Below are 20,959 nucleotides of genomic sequence, written 5' to 3'. Positions count from 1 at the left end.
CTAACTGTGAAAAACGCCAGAAAAGCCGCCGTCCCACATGTGACTGGAATAAAAACTTACAAATGGCTTTATGAACTGATAGTGGTGCTGGTGGGACAGATCTCCGGTTCACGGGAGAGAAAGAGTGAAGTGGATTAATCAACCTCTGCTGAATTAGTTCTTTCTTTCTTTTTTTCGCAGCGCGATGGATTTTTCCTGATATAATAGCGTGAACATCCCAGCGAGGAGACCACGACGGTTTTATTGTAGAAGTTGTAAGAAGCGCTGCTGAGTGCGGGAGCCGGGAGGGGGATCGGGGAGAAGACCCGCACCGCCAAAGTGAACTACAGTGAGAGTGCTCAAGCTTTGCCCCGGACCTCGGGCGAAGGGGGAGACGGTGAGACGGGATCCATCTGAGCCGCAGCAGACCACCAAACAACGGGTAAGAGAGAGAGAGAGACCGGAGGCGGACACGCGAAGAAGAAGAAGGAGGGAGGCGAGCGGGAGGAAGGAGCCATGCAGAGGCTTGGTGCAGTGCACTCCTCCGCGGCGCAGGCTCTCAGCCTCGTGGTGCTGCTGCTGCAGCTGCTGCTGACTCAGCTGCCGGTTGCCGACTCAGCTCTCCGGTACCGAGTGGCGGAGGAAGGCCCGCCTGACGTCAAGATCGGCAACGTGGCCGCCGACCTGGGCCTCACGGCGGGCACCGGCAGCGGGGACGTCACCTTCGCCCTGGAGAGCGGCTCGGAGTTCTTCAAGATCGACAACGTGACAGGTGAGCTGACGACGGGCGCGCGGCGCATCGACCGGGAGAAGCTCCCGCAGTGCCAGATGATCTTCGATGAAAACGAGTGTTTCCTGGACTTCGAGGTGTCAGTGATCGGCCCGCTGCAGAGCTGGGTGGACCTGTTCGAAGGTCGTGTGGTCATCACGGACATAAACGACTACACACCTTCCTTCCCCTCACCTGTGCTGCAGCTCTCCGTGGAGGAGAACCGGCCAATAGGAACTCTTTACCTGCTGCCCACCGCCACTGACAGGGATTTCGGACGGAACGGCATTGACCGCTATGAGCTGATCCAAGATGGCGCTGCAGGGTCAAGTTCAGCGAGACGCACCACGGGAGGAAACCCCATTGCTCGAGTGGATGGACTTGGGGACCGGAGGGGCAGAAGTGGCGATAATGGAGGAGGAGGACCCAGGAGCACTGTGTTTGAACTCCAAGTTGCAGACATACCAGATGGCGAGAAACAACCCCAACTGATTGTGAAGGGCACGTTGGACCGCGAGCAAAAAGACTCATACGAGCTTGTCCTCAGGGTCCGAGATGGAGGGAACCCACCACGTTCCTCCCAAGCCCTACTCCGTGTGTCCATCACCGATGTGAATGACAACAGCCCCCAGTTCGAAAGGTCCACATACGAGGCAGAGATGGCTGAAAATGCTCCCCCGGGTACGCCGGTCCTGCAGGTCAGAGCCACAGACCGGGACATCGGGGTCAACGGGCAGGTGGAGTATGTCTTCGGAGCGGCCACCGAATCCGTCAGGCGACTCCTGCGGCTGGACGAGGCGACCGGGTGGCTGAGCGTCCTTCACAGGATTGACAGGGAAGATGTGGCCCAACTGAGGTTCACGGTGACGGCCAGGGACCGGGGTCAGCCACCCCGCACCGACCGCACCACTGTGATTTTGGCCGTGCGGGATGAGAATGACAACGTCCCTGTGGTAGAGATCCGAAAGATTGGACGGATCCCCGTTCGGGATGGAGCAGCGTTGGTGCCAGAGAATGTTCTGGTGGACACCCCGGTCGCTCTGGTACAGGTGTCTGACCGAGACCAGGGAGAGAACGGGGCCGTGACGTGCACCGTGGTGGGAGACGTCCCGTTCACACTGAAGCCAGCTGGGGAAACGGCACTCCCGCCCTTACCTGCAGACGAAGCCTTTGACAGGTAAGCCAGAGCAAAGGTAACCCCTCAAAGGAAAGAGTCTTTAATAGTTCCTTGAGCTCCTTGAATACAGGACTCTATGATAGATAGCAAGTTACTTGGAAACAGACGAGATACTGTAGAAATGAGCCAGCAGGACGATGCACTACCTCACATGAGGGAGCACAGGATGATAAGTAATGATGAGGTAATCATGAAGAAGTGATGCAGTTTAACTAACAGCTCAGTACAATGCAGCACGTTACCTGAGGGGGGACAAAAACAACTACGTACATAATAAGCTGATAATATTTGGATATGTGCCATTAAGCACCTGAATCACAGATAGCGAGAACAATTCCTTTTAAACGGTTTATTATTCATTAACGGGTATTATGATTTGACTCTGTTCATTAACATGCCATTTAGCATTCTGTTCTTACCTACCATACAGTCCTTGATTCATTTGTTCAGGAACTACATTGATTTGAAGATATTGCCTGTCTGATTCCTACGTAACGTTCTAGGTATCTGCAGACATTTTTATCACCAAATTTAAAACTTAACATAATTCATACACAAACAATATGTATCTCCTTTTTTATTGCTATACCAGAGGCTGGTACTCTTTTTATTCCATACGGTTTCTAAGCTTGACAACGACACGTTCAGCACGGAGTTGCTACAAGTCTCACCCACGCTACTCCTCCAGGAGGAATCACTACCATTTCTATTTTCCAGAGAATTCTGAGCATAGTGAGGTGTCGTCGCATGGAGATTTCCTTTAAGCTCGGTTCAAGTGGTGCCACTCATTCACGAAGACTACAGAGTAGAAATGGCATACAGTCTGTAAGCATAAATATTCATTAAAGCCGAGGGTTTTGGACTTTTCACATTTTTTTTGTAATATGATTACTGGAGTGCCGGCTGTAAATGTCAATACGCTTCAGTCAATTATAAAGATATTTCCTAAAGCTATTGAATGGAGTGAGTGGGTAGGCCATCTTAGGATATCACTGCTCCCGCTCTGACTCCTGTGCATTAAGGCCGGTTGTTGTGTATTGAATGTACGGTTGTCCTTGAAAGAAATTCTATGTCAAAGTAATAACCATGAGAGGTCTTCAGCAAATTCATTAGTAGATTTAATTAAAAAGTCAGTCATAGTTTCTCCAGTATTATTGTCTCTCTGCAGATGACTGGAGGAAGATCTCTTAAAATGAAGTGCCCCTTAAAGACCAAAGCATATTAGAGCTAAAATGATAAGTCGCTTAATTGATTAGTTGATTCACAGTAAATCGATTCCCAACCACTGTAATCTCTATATCTTTATCAGTTCACTGGACAACACAAGCATTTTAACATTTCGCACATCAGCATTCATGTTTGTTTTTTTTACGAATAAAAGCATTTATCAATCATGTTGTGGGTGAACCGAGATGCCACAATTTACTACTCCTTTTAACCTTGACAAAGGCAGCACAGACCTGTTCCACTCTTTCCGTTAATCCCTTTCACAATAAAAGCCCTAGACACTGCGTAGCTGTTTACCTGAGGGAACTCAAATTCACCCACAGCATTTCCCTAAAAGGAAACTAAAAGGATAAAATAGCTTACTGTAACTCAGACTATACAATAATCAAACTCAGGCAGACTGCCAGACGCTGCTCTGGGTCAATAGGATCCTGGTAGATGGTCATCTGGCTCCATGACTCTATTGGAACATTCTATTGAAAAAATGTTGCAACAAATATGCATCACTATAGATGTCAATAGTTTTGTTTCAAAACATTTACAGGCAAGTATTTAGAAGTTTCGGGATGTTTGTCCGTCTTGTAGAGCGTGTGGTCTTTAGGATGTCACCTTACCTTCTGTAAAATTCAAATGGGAAATTTCCACCTTTCTCTGGCATTTGATTAGCATAAAAAACATTAATTCACCCTTAAAAGACAAACAAAAAGACTCCTGGCACAATACTATTGTGTTAGTCTATCAATACCCTGGTGACTGAAAAAAGGGAGCAGCAATAGTATTTTCTTAGACTGCTTTGCAGACAAGATGTTTCGAGGGCAACAACCACATTCATGAAATGTATTTTCTAATTATTTTCACAGGAATAAGAAAAAATACTTCTTACATACTTCTGCCTTGCTGGACTACGAGGCCACCAAAGAGTACAGCGTGACCATCGTGGCCGTAGATTCTGGCAGCCCCAGTCTGTCCAGCAACAGCTCGCTGATGGTGCGAGTGGTAGACATCAATGACCATCCCCCAACCTTTGCCCAGAGCGTCGTGGAGGTCCACTTTGCTGAAAACAACTCACCCGGTGAAAGGGTAGTCACTGTGGTCGCCACCGATGCAGACAGTGGCAAGAATGCGGAGATCGCCTACTCCCTGGACCCAGCTGGTAATGGGCCATTTTATATAGATGCGGATAATGGAGATATCCGTGCCACCGGAGTTCTGGACCGTGAGCAGCGAGAAAGGTATGAGCTTCGTGTGATTGCCAAGGACAAGGGCACGCCCTCTCTGCAAGGCTCTGCTACCGTTGTCATTCAGGTGACCGATCGCAATGACAATGCACCAAAGTTCGTGCAGGAAATCTTTACATTCTACGTGAAAGAGAACCTGCTGGCCAACAGCCCGGTTGGCATGGTCACCGTGACGGATGCTGACGAAGGCGAAAACGCAGAACTGAGTCTGTTTGTCGAGATGGAAGGAGTTGATGTGAAGAAGACTGGCGAGAAGGTGGAAGGAGAAGACGGCGAGAAAGAGCGAGAAGAGGTGTTCTCCATCGAGAACAACACAGGAACTATCTTCTCCTCTGCGTCATTCGACCGTGAGAAGCTTTCCACCTACACCTTCCGTGTCAGGGCCGTGGATGCAGGCGAGCCCCGAAAAACTGCCACCGCCACCGTCTCTCTCTTCGTGACGGATGAAAATGACAATGCCCCCTCAATCACTTCTCCAGCCAACGAGTCCTACACCCTCCTGCCACCTGCCAGCAGCGCTCGCACCATCGTCAGAACTGTGACGGCCATAGACTCGGACACCGGCCCCAACGCCGACCTTCGCTACGCTCTAGTGGGGGGGAATCCCTTCAGACTGTTTGAGATCGGCTTCACCAACGGAGTGATCACCCTGGCGGAACCTCTGGAGCGGCGCCACAGAGGACTGCATCGCCTGGTGGTCCGGGTCAACGACAGTGGAGCCCCCTCTCTCTGTGCTACAGCCCTGGTTCATGTCTTCATCAACGAGAGCGTGGCCAACGCCACCCTGGTGGACGCACAGGTAATCTTTATAAACAAGGTGTAAAGTATATCAAAATACATGTCACTTATGAAAGAAGTCCTAAGTTTTAGAGGTAATGAGAGCCGCTGTGCTATTCCGATGTGTGCAGGCCTCTATTGTTCCACAGAGTTGGTAATGATAACCCATAATGACAGTGATGATATTGTCCTTTGATCCATTCACATAATGGCCACTCCGATAACACATTACAATGGAGGAGGGCGGTAATGACAACTGAGTGTGGCTGTTTAAACGAAACTGGTAAGAAGATTATTTTCTTGATAGAATGAGATAAATGCACTATTTCGGCAGTCTGCATGGTGTTGCAATTTTCTGCACATTATAGAGGAACTAATTGTGTCTATATTTATCCCAGATAAAGAAGCCTGTTTCTCTTTTGAAGGCTATTGGCAATGCCTGCTCCTTTGTAGTTTTGAGTGTTCTTTGTCCAGAAAGCATTCTTATAATGGCTGTGTGGTTAAAATGAGTGTTAGTCCTGAAGTGGTTCTATGGTACATTGAACTCAGAGCTGAAAGCATTAAGTGTGTGTTTGTATGCGTGTGCATATCTGTGTGTGTGTGTGTGAGAGAGATAGAGAGAGAGCATTAGGGGTGAGAGTTAGAGAGGTAACTGTCCCAGTTTTGGCCTTTTAATACAGAATAGGCTGAAGTATGTGCATTTGAATAGTTGTACTTTAGTAGTGTCTCTTCACTATAGGCTTTAATATTGATGAATTTTCATTGTGTCTGGCAGCACATTCTGAGCAGAACAGCGGAGGTATACTATCTGTAAATGATTCATGTTTACATGGGGAGTAAAGAGAATATGGAATGACACACATCAGCTCTTATTGAATAAATAAATCTGTGTGGTGTGGATGAACGTTGGCTTAAAACATCCACACTGAGGGGAGGAGGTAATTCACTGGACTCAGACATGACTGCCGATACCAGAAGTAACATTCAGTTCAAATTTAAGGTGGGCTACGCTGGCGGGAATCTCTCTCTCTTCTCTGCCCTCATTGTTAAATAAATGAACTTCTCATTACGCTTTAAAAAAATGTTCAACTAAGCTATAAATGCTGGCAGCTACTAATTACTAAAACTTGGTCTCTAGTGTGGGCAAAGTCATTTGTATTGACTAATAATTAAATCGCCTCTGTGGCCTCGTGGTTACAGTGTTGGTTCTGAGACGAGCAGCCTGTGGTTTGAACCGCCGCTGGAAGCTTGGTTTCTAACGCGTTCTCATTTTGTCTCTGAGGAAACATGTCTTCAACTGTCAGGTCTGTGCATGTAACATGACTTAAACAGTGTGAGACATCTGAGAGGAGAAGAAATAAATCTACAAAAATGTGCCAAACACAGTGTGTGTTGGTTCCACCTAATACCATGCCAGCTGTAAATACCTTGATGGGCCCCTTTTGTATCAACACACTAAGGACTGGAAAGGTGCACAGTAGGGTGCAGATCTCCACCACGTGTGTCCACAGCGACAGTAGTACAACAACACCCCACAATACAACTAGCTAATCCTCTGTCGAGCCCTTGAGCGTATCAGACATGTTTTTCACACAACAGATACGCTCCCTTTTTAATGTCTGCAGATGTTTGCATCGGCTTTGTGCAGCTGTCTCAGCTCCGTCTCCGTAACTATAAGCTGCGATATTTACATGCGTAAAGGTGATGCTCAAGAGCGGCGGCCATTCAGTCAGCTGTCTGTGTAGTTCCATTAGTGAAGTTCCGTTAAGCACACTGTCCAAAACAATAAAAGTGAGCAAACTGTTTTCCCCATAAACATACTGTCTATGGACGGCAGTGCACTGCTGTGTTATCACTAGTGGCCCCTACAGGCTGGGGGTCGGTAAAGAGTAGTGAGTAAGGAGCCCCTGGGCAGCTAGTGGTAGAATAACACAGGTTTTAAATAAAGTGTGAGTCACCACAACTACAAAAGGTCCTTGAGCGTGAAGCCATAACTGTTCGCTCAAAATATTATGCAGTTTACTGCAGCAGAATGCGAGATTGGCCACAGAGGGTCTCTCTCTCTCTCTCTCTCTCTCTCTCTCTCTCTCTCTCTCTCTCTCTCTCGTCTCACTCTCTCACACATGCACACACGCATGATCCTGCTGGCGTAGACGTAGACTGTCAAACGTGTGCAAAAAAATTAATGAAATCAGTTGTTTGTGGACTGTGATCCCTGGGGAGGACACACCTTCCAGTGCAGACGGTTGCAGCAAGGGCTTCTTTACTGCAAACTGTGCACGTTCTGATTGTGTGCCTCCCTGGTGTCTTTAAAAAAAAAAAAGAAGAAGTCCCTGGGGGGGTATTGGATATGATTTCCAAGTGCGCAAATCAAACTTAAGCTAGCATAGCACCCACAATAACCCCGCGTGTGCCTCTAGAGTTCTCCATATCCGTGTTTTGAACGACACTTAAAACTAAATCTGGTGTTTTGGCAGGAGGAAAACATCCTGTATAATCATAGCCTGAGAGGTTTGACTCACCTCTTATAGAGACACCTTGGCGTCCAAAAAAACGTTTTTTTTTTTTTTAAAACAAAAACAGACAGACAACTGAGCAGCACAGATAGGTGTCGTATTTGAGCACTGGCCACTGTGTGGAACACCTCATGAATGCAAAGCTGCCACTTAAGAGTGAAATGAAAAGTACAAATTGAACAATCAAGGGGGTCGCGGATTAGAACAGAACACTTGGTAAGCAGGGGAACAATTGTGTTGACAGGTGGAATTAACCACAGTGTGCCGAAATGACAGAGGCCATTGAATCGAACAATGGGGTGTAATATGTCCAAGGAGGTATAAAAAGCCTGTCTTTGATTACAATATGCATAGTTTAGCTTGATTGTATGGAGGAACTTGGCAGAGTAATTGAGTAGAAGTCATTGAAGAGAGAATACCTCCATCTCATAATGAAGTCAAACTGAGTGGTGGATGGATGCCAGATGTAATTAGCCCGGAAAACGTCTGCTACTGCTGCAGCACCGCGGCACAAAATGACTCCAGTCTTTTCATTCCAACAGCACAGGGTGATCCACACGTTGGGCAATTAGCTACTATATGATCGTGCAGGTTTAGAGCCAGAGGAAGAATGCATTAGAAAGAGTTTTGATATTCTGGACACGGTTGTCATTTGGGACACTTTAAGGTGATTTGTACATAAGAAGTACACGGTATTGTGAATCTGAGGCTGTTAGTCAGGATAGATTGAAATTCTAACAATTTGTGTTTTATCTCAGATCAAGAGGTTTTTGTTTTCATCTTGAAATGGAGAATTTCAAGATGCGATTACGATTTGTACAATGAGCTTTCTGAGGATATGGATAATATGGCCAAACTCTCTGTTCTCATGCCGAGCTGTGAAAGCATTGAGCAACAGCTAAGACCAGGCACTCGGGTCGATAGTGTGGTCGGGGGAAAACTCTCGGTCGCCACATCGGCATCCGCAGTGACATGCAGATACCAGAATCCTCGGAGAGTGGAGCAGATAGATGGTGGTGGTAAGCCCGGCCATAACAAAGCTCATGCAGCAGAATGGAAGAGTCCACTGGGAGTTGGGGGATGCGTCAGAGGGATGCACTCGAACGGGGCATGCTCATATCCCGCTCAACACTTAACTGCCTTGTGTGCGCCTATGCACGCATACCCTACTCACACCTCACTCGGACGGCTATACATAGCTGCCACTCTTCACTTGACTCAAAACCTTGCACTTTTTAACGCTCCTCTTCTCCGTCACGTATATGCCCCGCCGTGCACGCAGGCATCCGCCCGTGCTGCTGCATACTACATGTAAGAGTGGCACCGCGGCGCTTTCTTCTCTTGGTGTTTTGCACAGACAGTACGGCAGATGCGCTAAGCCAGAGAGATGCCCAGCAGAACGGGAATGGGAAGGAGTACTGCAGGCAGAGGGAGAACAATGGGGCTGAGGGGAGAGCGGAGCCTGGCGGAGAGGCCCTCTGCAGTGGAGGCAGAATAATGGAATAGAACCAAAACAACTCGCACAAAAACAATGAAACTTAAGCCAGATAGATGGTGATGAAAAAATAAAATATGACCCCATCCTTAGCTCGGGGGCTAATGAGGAGTGAGAGTGAATAATGTGGCTCTATGTGAGCCAGCCTAATAACATGCCTGGGATAATGTAATCATCACGTTACTCAGTGCCGCGGCACTCTGCGGAGTAACACTCAAGGTTACGCTGTAGTTATTTTTATTTGGTTATTGCAAACCAAAGGGGCTCATATATATATACCTTCTTTTCTCACCTTCACTCTCCGTCTCCGTGCCGGCTTTATTACCCGGCGTTATCCAGGCACCAGGGATTACACGAGTATATAATTTCCAGCCTTGACAGGCCAAAGGAATTGTCGTATGAACACGGAGATGGAGGTGTCAGGGCTGCAGAATGAGTTGTCTCGCTAATGGACAGCTCACACACAACGCGTGGGCCCGCGTAGGTGCATGGATACGTGGCAGCGAGCGTTCCTCTTGTTTTGTCTGGTCTCAGCGTAATGATTCTCCCAACATAGTTGCTAGGTATTGATTGGATATATTCGGATTCATGACGCTGCCCCATATTACCAGCAAGGCTCTGCAGACCAGAACTCCACAGCCTCATTGTCTCCCGTAGAGCACATATAACCAGTAATGGCTGTGTTTGTGCTTCACATAACCCACTTTCTTGTAATGATCCTTTCATAAGAGTACAGTCTCAAAGCATGTGTGTGTGTGTGTGTGTGTGTGTGTGTGTGTGTGTGTGTGTGTGTGTGTGTGTGTGTGTGTGTGTGCGAGTGAGAGAGAGAGAGTGAGTGAGTGTGTGATTACCCAGCCATTTATATGTGTCCATATTATAATGGAAGATGATTGTTATTCGTCTCCTCTGTCTCAAACCCAAATACAAAAATATTTCCTCAGTGTAACAGAAATGTGGATTTGCCTCGCATCGGATAAAACGACCATGTTTAACTCCACAACAACCTCGAGACCTTACAAGACAGAAAGTAAATCGCTCTTGAAGTGATTCCATGGAGCGCACACATTTATCTGTCCTCTCCTCAGAGCAAAAAATTGTGATAGCAAATCCTTAACAAATCCACGCCTACGCTATCATTTACAATAGGGACATTGTTCATTGATGAGACAGTAGATGTGTTTGTGTTCTGGGGCTATAGTCGTGGCACGTCTGCTGCCTTTATTTGCACATTTATTGACTGTTTCTCCTACTTTTCCTCTTCTACGCGTCCCTGACCTAAATTCCCTTTATTCTTTTAATCAGCTTTAAACGGCTTAATCCCGGGCATTTCCTGTAGCAGCGCAGATGACGCGGGATCACAAGCGGCGAATTACGGGCGCAACTTGAAATGCTGCAACTGCGAAGCAAGAGCAATTATATATTTAGTGACATTCCATGTGTATGGGAATAATAGAGGAGCTTCCCCCACTAAAACGCGGTGATGAGTTTAATTAAGTGGAAGATGCTGTTTGATGTTTCTCTGTGGCTCACACCCACTGTGTCATCTTTCCCAGTCGCAGTTGGACTTTTTTCCTTCTATATGGTTTGCCTCTTCTTGTCGCTTTCTCCTTTTTTAACTCAGCATCTTGTTCCTCCCCTGTCTGTCTCTCACGCCAGGTGGCCCGAAGTCTGATGGCTCCACTGTCCTTGGACATTGCAGGGGATCCAGACAGCGAGCGTGCGTTGGGGAAACAGCGCCTCAGTGTTGCCATCGGTGTCCTGGCAGGAGCCGCGGCGGTCATCCTGGTCATCCTACTCGTAGTCACGGCCCGGCAGTGTGGCGCACAGGGCAAGAATGGCTACGAGGCCGGGAAGAAAGAGCCAGAGGAGGACTTCTTCAGTCCTCCGGGGGCTCAACCGCAGGCCGGCCGCAGCAGGGGATCAGACCGCGGACGCAAACCTCGACGGGACAAACGCAACGGAAGCGGCGGCAGTGTCGTGGCGGGAGGAGGGAAGGCAGACAGATCGCTCTACAGCGGCATCGTCACGGTCAACGGACTGCGTCGCCACGCCAACGACGACGACGAGGAGGATTTGAGCAGCGCTAGTGAGCGCCTGGCGGCCCGCTACTGTGCTATGGACGGTGACCCCGGCAGCCCGCGGATGGGCGGCGGCATGAGGCACCAGTCGAGTCCAGACCTGGCCAGGCACTACAAGTCCAGCTCACCTCTCCCCGCGGTGAATCTACAGCCCCACTCCCCCCCAGCTGAGGGAAAGAAGCACCAGGCGGTCCAGGACCTGCCGCCCTCCAACACCTTTGTGGGCAGCGGGGGTTGCGTGGGGAGCGCCGGCTCCAGCAGCAGCAGCAGCGGGGGGAGTGGCAACGCAGACGCCATGTCCCTGGGATCGGACCAGTGCTCAGAGTACGGCTGCCAGACTGGGAACAAGTACAGCAAACAGGTAGGAGCTCTGGGGTGGTACCTGGATCACTTAGTCTCTATGGTTCCTCATACACATACATATATAGATGAACAAGATACATTAACAAGAAGTACAAGTCTGTATCTCCATCTGTCTTAAAAGTCTCAGTCATCTCTTTCTGTCCACTCTCCTCCTCCTCCTCCTCCTCCTCCTCCTCCGTCTCTTCTTATTCACACATGTGCTGACGTACTCCACCACACATCCCGCCGCAAAACACCATTATATCTCCACAGAATAGCTGACGGTGTGCACATGCACACACACACACACACACACACACACACACTCGTGTGTCAGCATCCTAAGCCTGTGAGCAGTGTGACAGTATCCTGTTGTCAGAGCATGAGTGTGCTCCGTGTCAAACATCAGCCTTCTGTTTAGCAAGATCTAACGCAGGGGACATGAGTCAACCCCCTACTGTTGCTGAACAATATGCGAATGTGCATTCGCCTATACATGCATGACTGCGCGTAACACATGCTTAGCCTCTGTATAAACCCCTGAGGAGTTCAGTTGGAGTAACTTGCAGAGGGAGTGGGCGGCGGTCGCTTCCAGCGGGGTAATTGGTCATTCCGTGTCTCTGTTTCCCTTGTCACGCTGCTATCTTTCTTCCATTATGCAAATATGTATATTCCGTAAACAATATTGGTTGTGCTCATAATGGATACACTGTCTTTGGTGTTCGCTCGAGAAGCTGCGGTTGAAAGCCAAAGTCCTGCTGACAAGTAAATACGGCACATAGACCTACACACACACAAACACACACACACACACACACACACAGGCAACATCTATCATCCTGGACACACTGACACAGCAGGGTCTCCCTAGTCCATGGCGACTGTTCCCAAGAGGGATGTCTGAGTGACAGCTAACCCCTCTTAAAGAGGCGGTGTCTTTCTTTTTCCTTGACGGGCAGCTCTGCATTTATCCTCCCTGTGGTGAAAAAGTGCTGATGTGGTCATTAAAAAGGAAGGAGAGGAGCTTCTTAGGCTAATCAATTCATACATAGGCTCTCTGATGCTGCACTACACACACAGGAACACACATGCATCCACCCGCACACACAAACACACACACATACTCCAGAGGTTAATCCATTACAGAGTCAATCCTCTTAATCTGCCGTTCCCAGGGAAAGAAAATGCTTACTGGGAAAGTTTGGCGTTCATGCTTACGTGCACTCAAAACATGCCAAGACACATACGGAGACGCGTGGACACACAAACTGACAGCGTAATGAATTATTGATCGCATGGGGTAGTTAACTCCTCCGCTGCAGTGGAGTGTGCCCCCACGCCCCCCAGGTCTCCGTCCGCGAACGTCTGCGCACGTGTCTCAGACTCCGGGTGCTCGTACGTGATTGCGTTTTCAGTTTGGCGACGGTGTCGGCGGGTGCCTGTCACTGCGCTTGAGGGACTGCTTATTTCATGGAGGCATATGCATTTTAGATGCGAGTGCGAGTGAGAGATAGACTCGGGGAGCAATAGGTGGCGAGTGTGTGCCAAATGTAGGAACTGGGACGCTGACAGAATTTGGAATAGCATTAGGCCAGGAGTGGGAGAGAATTATAGGAGGTTAGGAAGATGGAGTAAACGAGAAGGGGAGGAGGAGGAGGGTGAGGCGGGGTGGGATAAGATTTCAAAGCTACTTTACTGGGTCAGTGAAAACTCCACAAACTGTTCATCTGAAGTCAGCACATCAGACCAACTAGGGTGCTCCAAATAAGAAAAAAAAAAAAAAAACGAATTAAAAAATGCCCGGAATAAAAACTGGGCATCATGGATGAAGGGCAGGACTGCATTAAAGAGGCATGATAAACAAGATAAAACAGCTCGGTCAACTGCCTTTTTTTGTCAAAATTGCTCATGAGGAGAGGGAAGAGGAAGACTTTCCAATGAATGAAGAGAAGAAGGAACAGGAGAGTGTAAAAGAGTGAGATAGGGCATGTGAGAGTGAGACGTTAGCTGAACATTGTGAGTTTAAAACCCCTTATAGTCGGAGTCGACGTTCGTTTTTTGTTTTGTCTTTTGATGATAATTAATATTCCAAATTAAAATATACATTGGAATCGTAAAAATAACAAATTGAAAATTAATATTTGATTTGGAAAATTTAAATAGCATTACCGCCGTTCTCTGCACTGAATGCACCGGATGATGGGTGCATTCTTAACTTTCATTAAGGGGAAAATTAAATGTATGCCTCACTAAAAAGAGCCGGAATCACCATCACTGGCCGAACGGGAAGAGAGCAGTAAAGATACGTGCTAGTAAGTAAAGCAAGATTGTGATTTAAGAAGGTATAATAGTTTGGTCGGTGCCAGAAAAGTATTGAAGTTCGATAGCCAGTCTTAATGCTGACGGAGAAAGTGTAAAGGAGAAGGTTTGAGTATGTGCATCCAAGTGGGGAGAGGCGGGGAGTGAGACGGAGAGAGACAGAGAGACAGAGAGAGAGACAGAGAGACAGAGAGACGGAGTGAGAGGTCTGGTTTGGGTGGCAGCCAGAGTGAGAGTGGACTGCTGAGATGTGGGTCATCAGGATACCCGTTGGCATCAGGACACATTAATGATCCCAGCAGTCACATGGCACTGCAGTCAATATGGTCAAAGTGGCCTCATTCTGCCCTCCAACCACCATCTCACACACACACACACTCGACCATAACTCTGTTTTTCCAGCTGCCCTCAACCGACCACATCAAAGGTCATAGCGGTTGTCCGGTTTGATGTGTTACTTCTCTTTTTATTGCAGTGTGTGTGTGTGTGTGTGTGTATCTGTATCTGTCGATCGCACCTCGCCCTGTGCTTTTCTCTCTTTTTTCACCTCCCCTTTTGACTCCCAGCCTTTTGTTCCCTTTCTGTCGTTCTCCCCCTTTCTTTGCCGTAAACCTGAGCAGCCGACCTCGGCCTCCTCTGCGTCTTCCATGTGCCGCACTGACCTCGGAGAATGACTCGACTCAGCGTTTTTCACTAGTGCGACTTCTTCTTTTACTGTAGTGAGCACTTTCTCTCCCCGGACCCAGCGTGGCGAGAGCACGGTGCCACAAAGGCTGCATCGAATCACACGCACACACACACACACACACACACACAATGTCCAATCAATGCGCTGCGTTAACAAGGCCAAGACTGCAGTAAAAACAGGTGGGTTGACAGCGCAGGTTATTGTGTGCACAGCCTTCACGGCGCTCGGTGAAGGTCACCGCGGCAACGCGGAGCGGCGTGGTGTTTTTTGACACAGCGGGGACGGGCTGCAGAGATAACTTTGTGGCGGATAGGAGTCATCTGGCCAGTCTTGTCCATCTAATTGGACTGTATGGACGGGCGCAGGCGGAGGGATTAGGTCTACTGGATTATAAAATTGAAAAGCAGCTTTTCATTTCAACGAAATCCCTCCAGGATTAAATATGATGAGCGTCTGTCGTGGACTCACGCACGCTCAGGCTCAACACACATGCACGTGCACACAAACACACACATCACCTCCTGTGATAACAGGCAGCGTGAGGTCATAAGGGTGAAGGCGCTGTCAACCAGAAACAACAAGAGAAACACTCACACACTCCCCTTCCCCTCCGTACCTATCTCTGTTACACACACACACACACACACACACACACTGTAATCGACCCGTGACCCCTGTCACCATGATACCAATGCACTGATGTATTTATTAAAAGCCACAGCGAGTTCAGGTCACAGCGCCGACCATATGCTTGCCGGGGTGAGGAGGTGGGGGTAAGCGAGAGGTGAGAAGGACGAGGTAACCAAAGCGGGGATCACCCGACGAGCCAGACTGAAAACTGATCTACTGACCTGGAGACAAAGAGCGAGGGGCAGGGACGGGGAGGAGGTGAGTGGGCATCGGAGAGGCAACATGAGCCAGAGAGAGAGGGAGTGAGAGGAGAGGAAGAAACATTACGGGAAAATGGAGACGGACGTTTGTTTGCGTTCGATGCTCGGCTGTGGCGGTGGAACACATGCTTCCCCTGTAAATATTGATTTTCCGCTTGACCGGGATCATATGGATACTTTCCAGATACACTGCGTTCAAAGGTTCACTTCCTTTGGTAGACGAATGTTTTAACGTTCACATTTCCTCTGCCTCGGAATCAGCAGAAGAAACCCGTTGCGTTTGCGGTTCAGGTCCCGTCCACCATCGCTCGGTCCGCACCGCCCTTCAAACAGCGGCACTCATACAGGCCAAAGCTGCGTTCCACGGAGCTCTCCAAGCTCTTCCTCCCCACTTGTGTGTGCACTTCCCTGATGGTGTGTCAGGCTTGCGAGCGCTGCAGCTGAGTGCAGGAAGTCACGGAGGACTGCGGCTGCTCTGCTGACTCGCCACAGTAGACGAGTGTAACCATCCTCGGCTGGATGAAGAGTAGCCCTCAATCATTATAACTTGGTCATCTTCGAGGAATCAGGCCGGGGAGGCGTGTAGTGGGGAGGGTTTATTTTTAGAAGTCACGGCGTGAAAGTCAGAGGAACGTCCCTCAAAAGACGTATGGGCTCACAAGATGTGTGTGTGTGTGTGTGTGTGTGTGTGTGTGTGTGTGTGTGTGTGTGTGTGTGTGTGTGTGTGAGCTCGGGACAAAGACTGAAAGACAAAAGCGCCGGGAGAATGGGAGGGAGTGAGATTTCGGTGGAGAGAGAGAGATTTCCTCACACATCAAGGTCACCCAGAAAGCAGGGATGTGATTGGAAGTCCCCCATCTGTCTTGGCTGTTTACCACACAAGACAATGCTGTTGGGCTGATAATGTTTCCGTGTTAACAACTCTCTCCCTTCAGCTTTTGTTTCAAGCCGCCTGTGAAACGGCAGGAATGTGGGAATGTCACTCCAACGCGTGCGCGCGGGCAAGCCCGGGCGAGGACGCACGTGCGGCAGACGCCGTCGGAGGTGTGATTTTAACACGCGCGGACGTGCCCAGCGAGACGCCGCGCTCGCGTGTGTACATAATAGCACATAATTACACACCCTCCCGCATCCTTATGCACATATACACTCTTCACCGCGAGCAGACGAACTCCGATAAGAATATGATGACACACGAGCGGGGAGTAAAGTTTTCCAGCTCTTACATCAGTTACTTCTTCCCCCCTCCCTCCGGATTGACTCACATGCACACGAGCCCCGGCACACTGTCTCCGAGAATCACACACATCCACAGTGGCTGACAAACACACGCGCACACACTCCAACGCACACACAAAGACCCACATAGCGGGGCCCCTCGCTGAGACGCTTCCCTTTCTTTGCTTCTTGAACACTCCGCTCTGTATTGAGCAGCGCTGCATTCAGTGCGTCCGCCTCCCAGCATTACCTTAATGGCTGTCTGTGGGTTGAGCAATTTTACCCAATATTGCTAAACAAAAGCTCTCTTTCTCGCACCAGACAGGGATTCAAGACAGCTTAGTATCCCTGTGATTGGTTTTATATACCTACACAAAGGAATCTACAGTGCATTAAGTGGTGTTGAGTCAGGTTGAATTAAAATGACTTGAATGGGCTTTGAATTGAACTGAATTGGACTCAGCCCAGCTGTGGTGAATTCAATAATTCAAATTGTGTGGAGTTGAGTCGGATTGTGAATTGGAAATTGAATCAAACGGGAGGGATTTGAATTGGTTTACCTCGTTAACGGATGTCGCTCGCGGTGCGAATCACCAGAGGAAGCACAGTACGATCTCATCACGATACGATCTTATCACGATGCGATCTTATCACGATACGATCTTATCACGATACGATCTTATCACGATACAATCTTATCACGATGCGATCTTATCACGATACGATCTTATCACGATGCGATCTTATCGCGATTTTAAACATTTATTATCAACAAGTATTGCAGTGACATTTAACATATTACTTTTCAGCTGTAGAATTCTGTCAGTTGTCTCTCGTTTCACTTCAATCACCTTTAACTTCCTGCCAATCCCGCTGACTTAATAACTGAGCCAGAAAAAGCTTCATTTTACAATTTATGAAGTAACATTTTCAAGAATCCTGTGCAGCTGCCTGCATGTTTTCAAATTTATAAATTGTTTTCTCAGAACCAACACGGAAGCTTCGTAGTTTGAACCGAGATGCCGAACTTTATTACTCCTTTCATCCCAGACAAAGGCAGCGCACACCAGATTCACTCCCTCGAGTCTTACCTTTCACAATAAAAGCCCTGGACATATACACTGAGCAACTGTTACTAGGGGAAACTCAAATTTACTCACAGTATTTGACTAAAAGGGGAAAAAACAGCTTACACAACAGTTTAGCTCAGCCAGATGCCGCTCCGGGTCAGTAGGATGCTGCTTGTTGGTCCTCTGTCTCCACACATCTTTTGAAACCTTTTATTGAAAATCACAAATTTGCACTGCTGTACAGTTTTAGTGCGAAATATTTGCAGGCGACTATTTCCGCATTCATGCACTGTTTATTTGTTACACCCCTGGTGTGTAAAAGCCGTAAACCTGTCAGAAACCTGTGAACATGCAGGCTGACACCTGCACATATTTTTTTTAAATTTCACCTCACAAGTTGTCAAATTAAGCTCGCAGCAATGGAACGGAATGCATACATTTGCAAGAAAGTTTACAGGCAGGAACCTAACGTTCAGGAAAAAACATGAAGCCCACAAGCACCTGAATATACAAACTTTCTCGTCTACAAATTGTTTGCGGCTACAAAGTAAAATGTACAAACTATAAAACAAAACACAAACTACGACGACGAGAAAAGCACAGTTATGAATGACTGAATATTCCAAAGACTAGTCGCCTGCACCGTCTGCCTCTGAAGTCATCGCTCTGTAAGTCATCCAATAAAATAGTGTCTCTTTCCAACCCTCCATCCCCGGTGTCTGTCTGCTCCCCACTTACACACACACACACACACACACACACACACACCCTCCGTCTGTCTTCCCTCTGATTGATCTCTCTGTTCTCCCTAAGTGGTTTCGTCTCTTTTCATCACTCTCCATCTGGATCCATCTTTTCAAAACGTGTTTTTTTAATGGTCCCAAACTTTTTTATTTAATAACACTTAATAGTTACTTTAAATTTTACAAATGGCTCTTGCGTAACGACCTTCTCTAATTTCTTTTTCTCCCCCCTCCTCGCTCTGTTTTAGCTCACAGTTACAGTCGGCTTTAATCTTAGCTTTTCATTTTTTTCTGATTGGATGAAATTAAGCATGCTACCAAGGAATGAGCCTCAAGGTGTGAATATCTGCACTGTGCAATATGGTTTTGTGCTTTTTTGCTACCGGCGAAACGGAGCACATTTCCTCGCCGGATATCAGCTTATTAGATCTTGCATGAGTGTGAAAGACTGGCCCTGGTAGTGCTGTAGTCCAAAGCCAATGTTTTTGCCCCAGGCACGGTGTAGCCATCTGTTTTGGAATTGTTGGTGGAATACAGATAAATCAGGAGATCAAGATGGAGATAGAGGATGAGAAAGGGGGGGGGGGGGGGGGGGACATAATACGAGTGGAAGAGGAGAAAAGAAATTCCTGGTTGCTACTCTTGGCTCAGATGAACATGTTCGTCGGTATATTGCTCCGGAGGGGGGGGGGGGGGTGGTGGAACGGAGGAGATGGACCAAAAAAGATAGAAATTAGGTATCTGGGTCTGGGGTTAAAGTAAAGCCAGCTCAGACTCTTTGGGCTATTTTGGTGTGAGCGTGTACGTGTGAGAGAGCATGAGAGCTTTCTACCTGCCCTATCAAAGAAGTTACATAAATGTGAGTGGGCTGGCCTCAGCCTGCAGCCATGCCCCATATTATACCACTTTCAATCTGTGTGTGCGTGTTTTCTTCGGCCCTTCTGGCCTGTTTCATGTCAGAAATAGGCCCGGTAAGAGACGCCCACCTATACATGCGCACACACACGGAGACAGGTAGCGGCGAGGCACGAGAAGTAGCCGGTCGAGCCGCTGGAGAGAAATCCCCCCGGTGCCTTCAAACGCAGGCGTTAAAATAGTTTGACCTGTTTGACACGCACGTACTCATGCAGGCTACATAATCACGCGCTCACACCGCGCCGCTTTTAACTCGCTGCCGTGGCCATTATGAATAACTGGAACTACCACTATCATCCCTGATATGTAAGATGTTTTTTTGTTTGTTTTTTTTGCCACAAAACTGAACTTTGATGATATAAACTGCACTTTAAATCAGTGGCGTAACAGTAAAGCTGGTTCTTAACGGGTCAACACATGCATTATTTAAGAGGCTCCTGTTTCACAAATCCACAGATACGATGAAGGTGGCGACTAAAAAGGTGGAAATGAAGCCAACAAAATCAAAACACTCACAGACACACAAACACGCCAAAAAAAAAAAGAAAGAAAAATTGCAATCAAAGTCATGCAAATCTATTTGCCAATTAGAGGCCCCAAACAGGTTTCCATGGGGATGACATGGCAACCTCTAATTGGCCGGATAAAAGAGCGCACACATCTGAGCCGCTAACCTGAGTCGGCTTTGGAAAATGTACACATCCCCGTGTGCATGCAGGCGTGCCTTCGACCGGGTGCACACAGTGCAAGCGGGGGATCACTGGCAATTTATGCACGGCTGGGGGAGTCACACACAGTATCAGCGGTAAGATGAGGAGCGGGGCTGGAGTGTGGCGACACAGATACGGCGGTATTGTCAGGTGGCGGGCCGTGCACGCACGCGCACGCCCGCGCTCATTGACCGGTCAGCCGCTTTTAAGAGCGTGAATGAAGCTTTTGGTCGCGGTGTCGTGTTAACATGAAGGCTTTCACGGCTGTTAGAAAGAGCAGGCTTTGATTAGAGTTAGATGTGTGAGAGTGTTTCTTAATGCCGGCCTCTGCTGACGACTCGCTTTTAAATCCAGCAGAGTCGTCGCAGGGAGCCTTCCATCAAAAATGTGTTGAACCGACGATTTTACCTCAACAGCCCCCATCTTTTTTTCAGATTTTTTTTTTTAAAAGGCAGAAGTCAAGTGTGCTGCTTGGCCACATTTTCAGCAGCAGCACTGTAGTTTCAACGGTGATCAAAACGTTGAATTGAACATTTTTGACTAAACTCCTAACTGGATATCAAAGTAGTGTTATTTTCATGTGCGTGACGAGTCGCTGCTGCGAGAAAAAATGGCTTTTACAAAGCGACGTTACTCTCACATGGCGCCATCATTATGAATGGATTAATAATTCATTTCCTATTCCCATATGGGGCTTTATGTAGAATGTGAGTCTGAGATTGTTGGCAAACCATTTACATACAACGCGTCCTAACGGGTGTAGACGTTTGCTCGCATCCTTGCATCTACAAAAGCTCTTCACCGCAAA

General features: G+C 47.9%; 1 protein-coding gene across 1 annotated transcript in view; it reads left to right on the top strand.

The window, feature by feature from the left end:
- The first annotated feature begins 255 nt into the window (after positions 1 to 255).
- Positions 256 to 20,959, top strand: part of pcdh7a (protocadherin 7a) — a 37,920-nt gene continuing 17,216 nt past the window's right edge. Inside the window, exons 1-3 of the mRNA XM_084005791.1 lie at positions 256 to 1,925; positions 4,013 to 5,189; positions 10,835 to 11,617. Of these exons, the coding sequence (XP_083861917.1) occupies positions 496 to 1,925; positions 4,013 to 5,189; positions 10,835 to 11,617 (3,390 nt within the window). The 5' untranslated portion in view covers positions 256 to 495. The remainder of the gene's footprint in view (positions 1,926 to 4,012; positions 5,190 to 10,834; positions 11,618 to 20,959) is intronic.

This window comes from Eutrigla gurnardus (genome assembly GCF_963514095.1).
Source record: "Eutrigla gurnardus genome assembly, chromosome: 3".
NCBI lineage: Eukaryota > Metazoa > Chordata > Actinopteri > Perciformes > Triglidae > Eutrigla > Eutrigla gurnardus.
The sequence above is the reverse complement of the archived record's forward strand: the minus strand, read 5'-3'. Positions and strand labels throughout refer to the sequence as shown.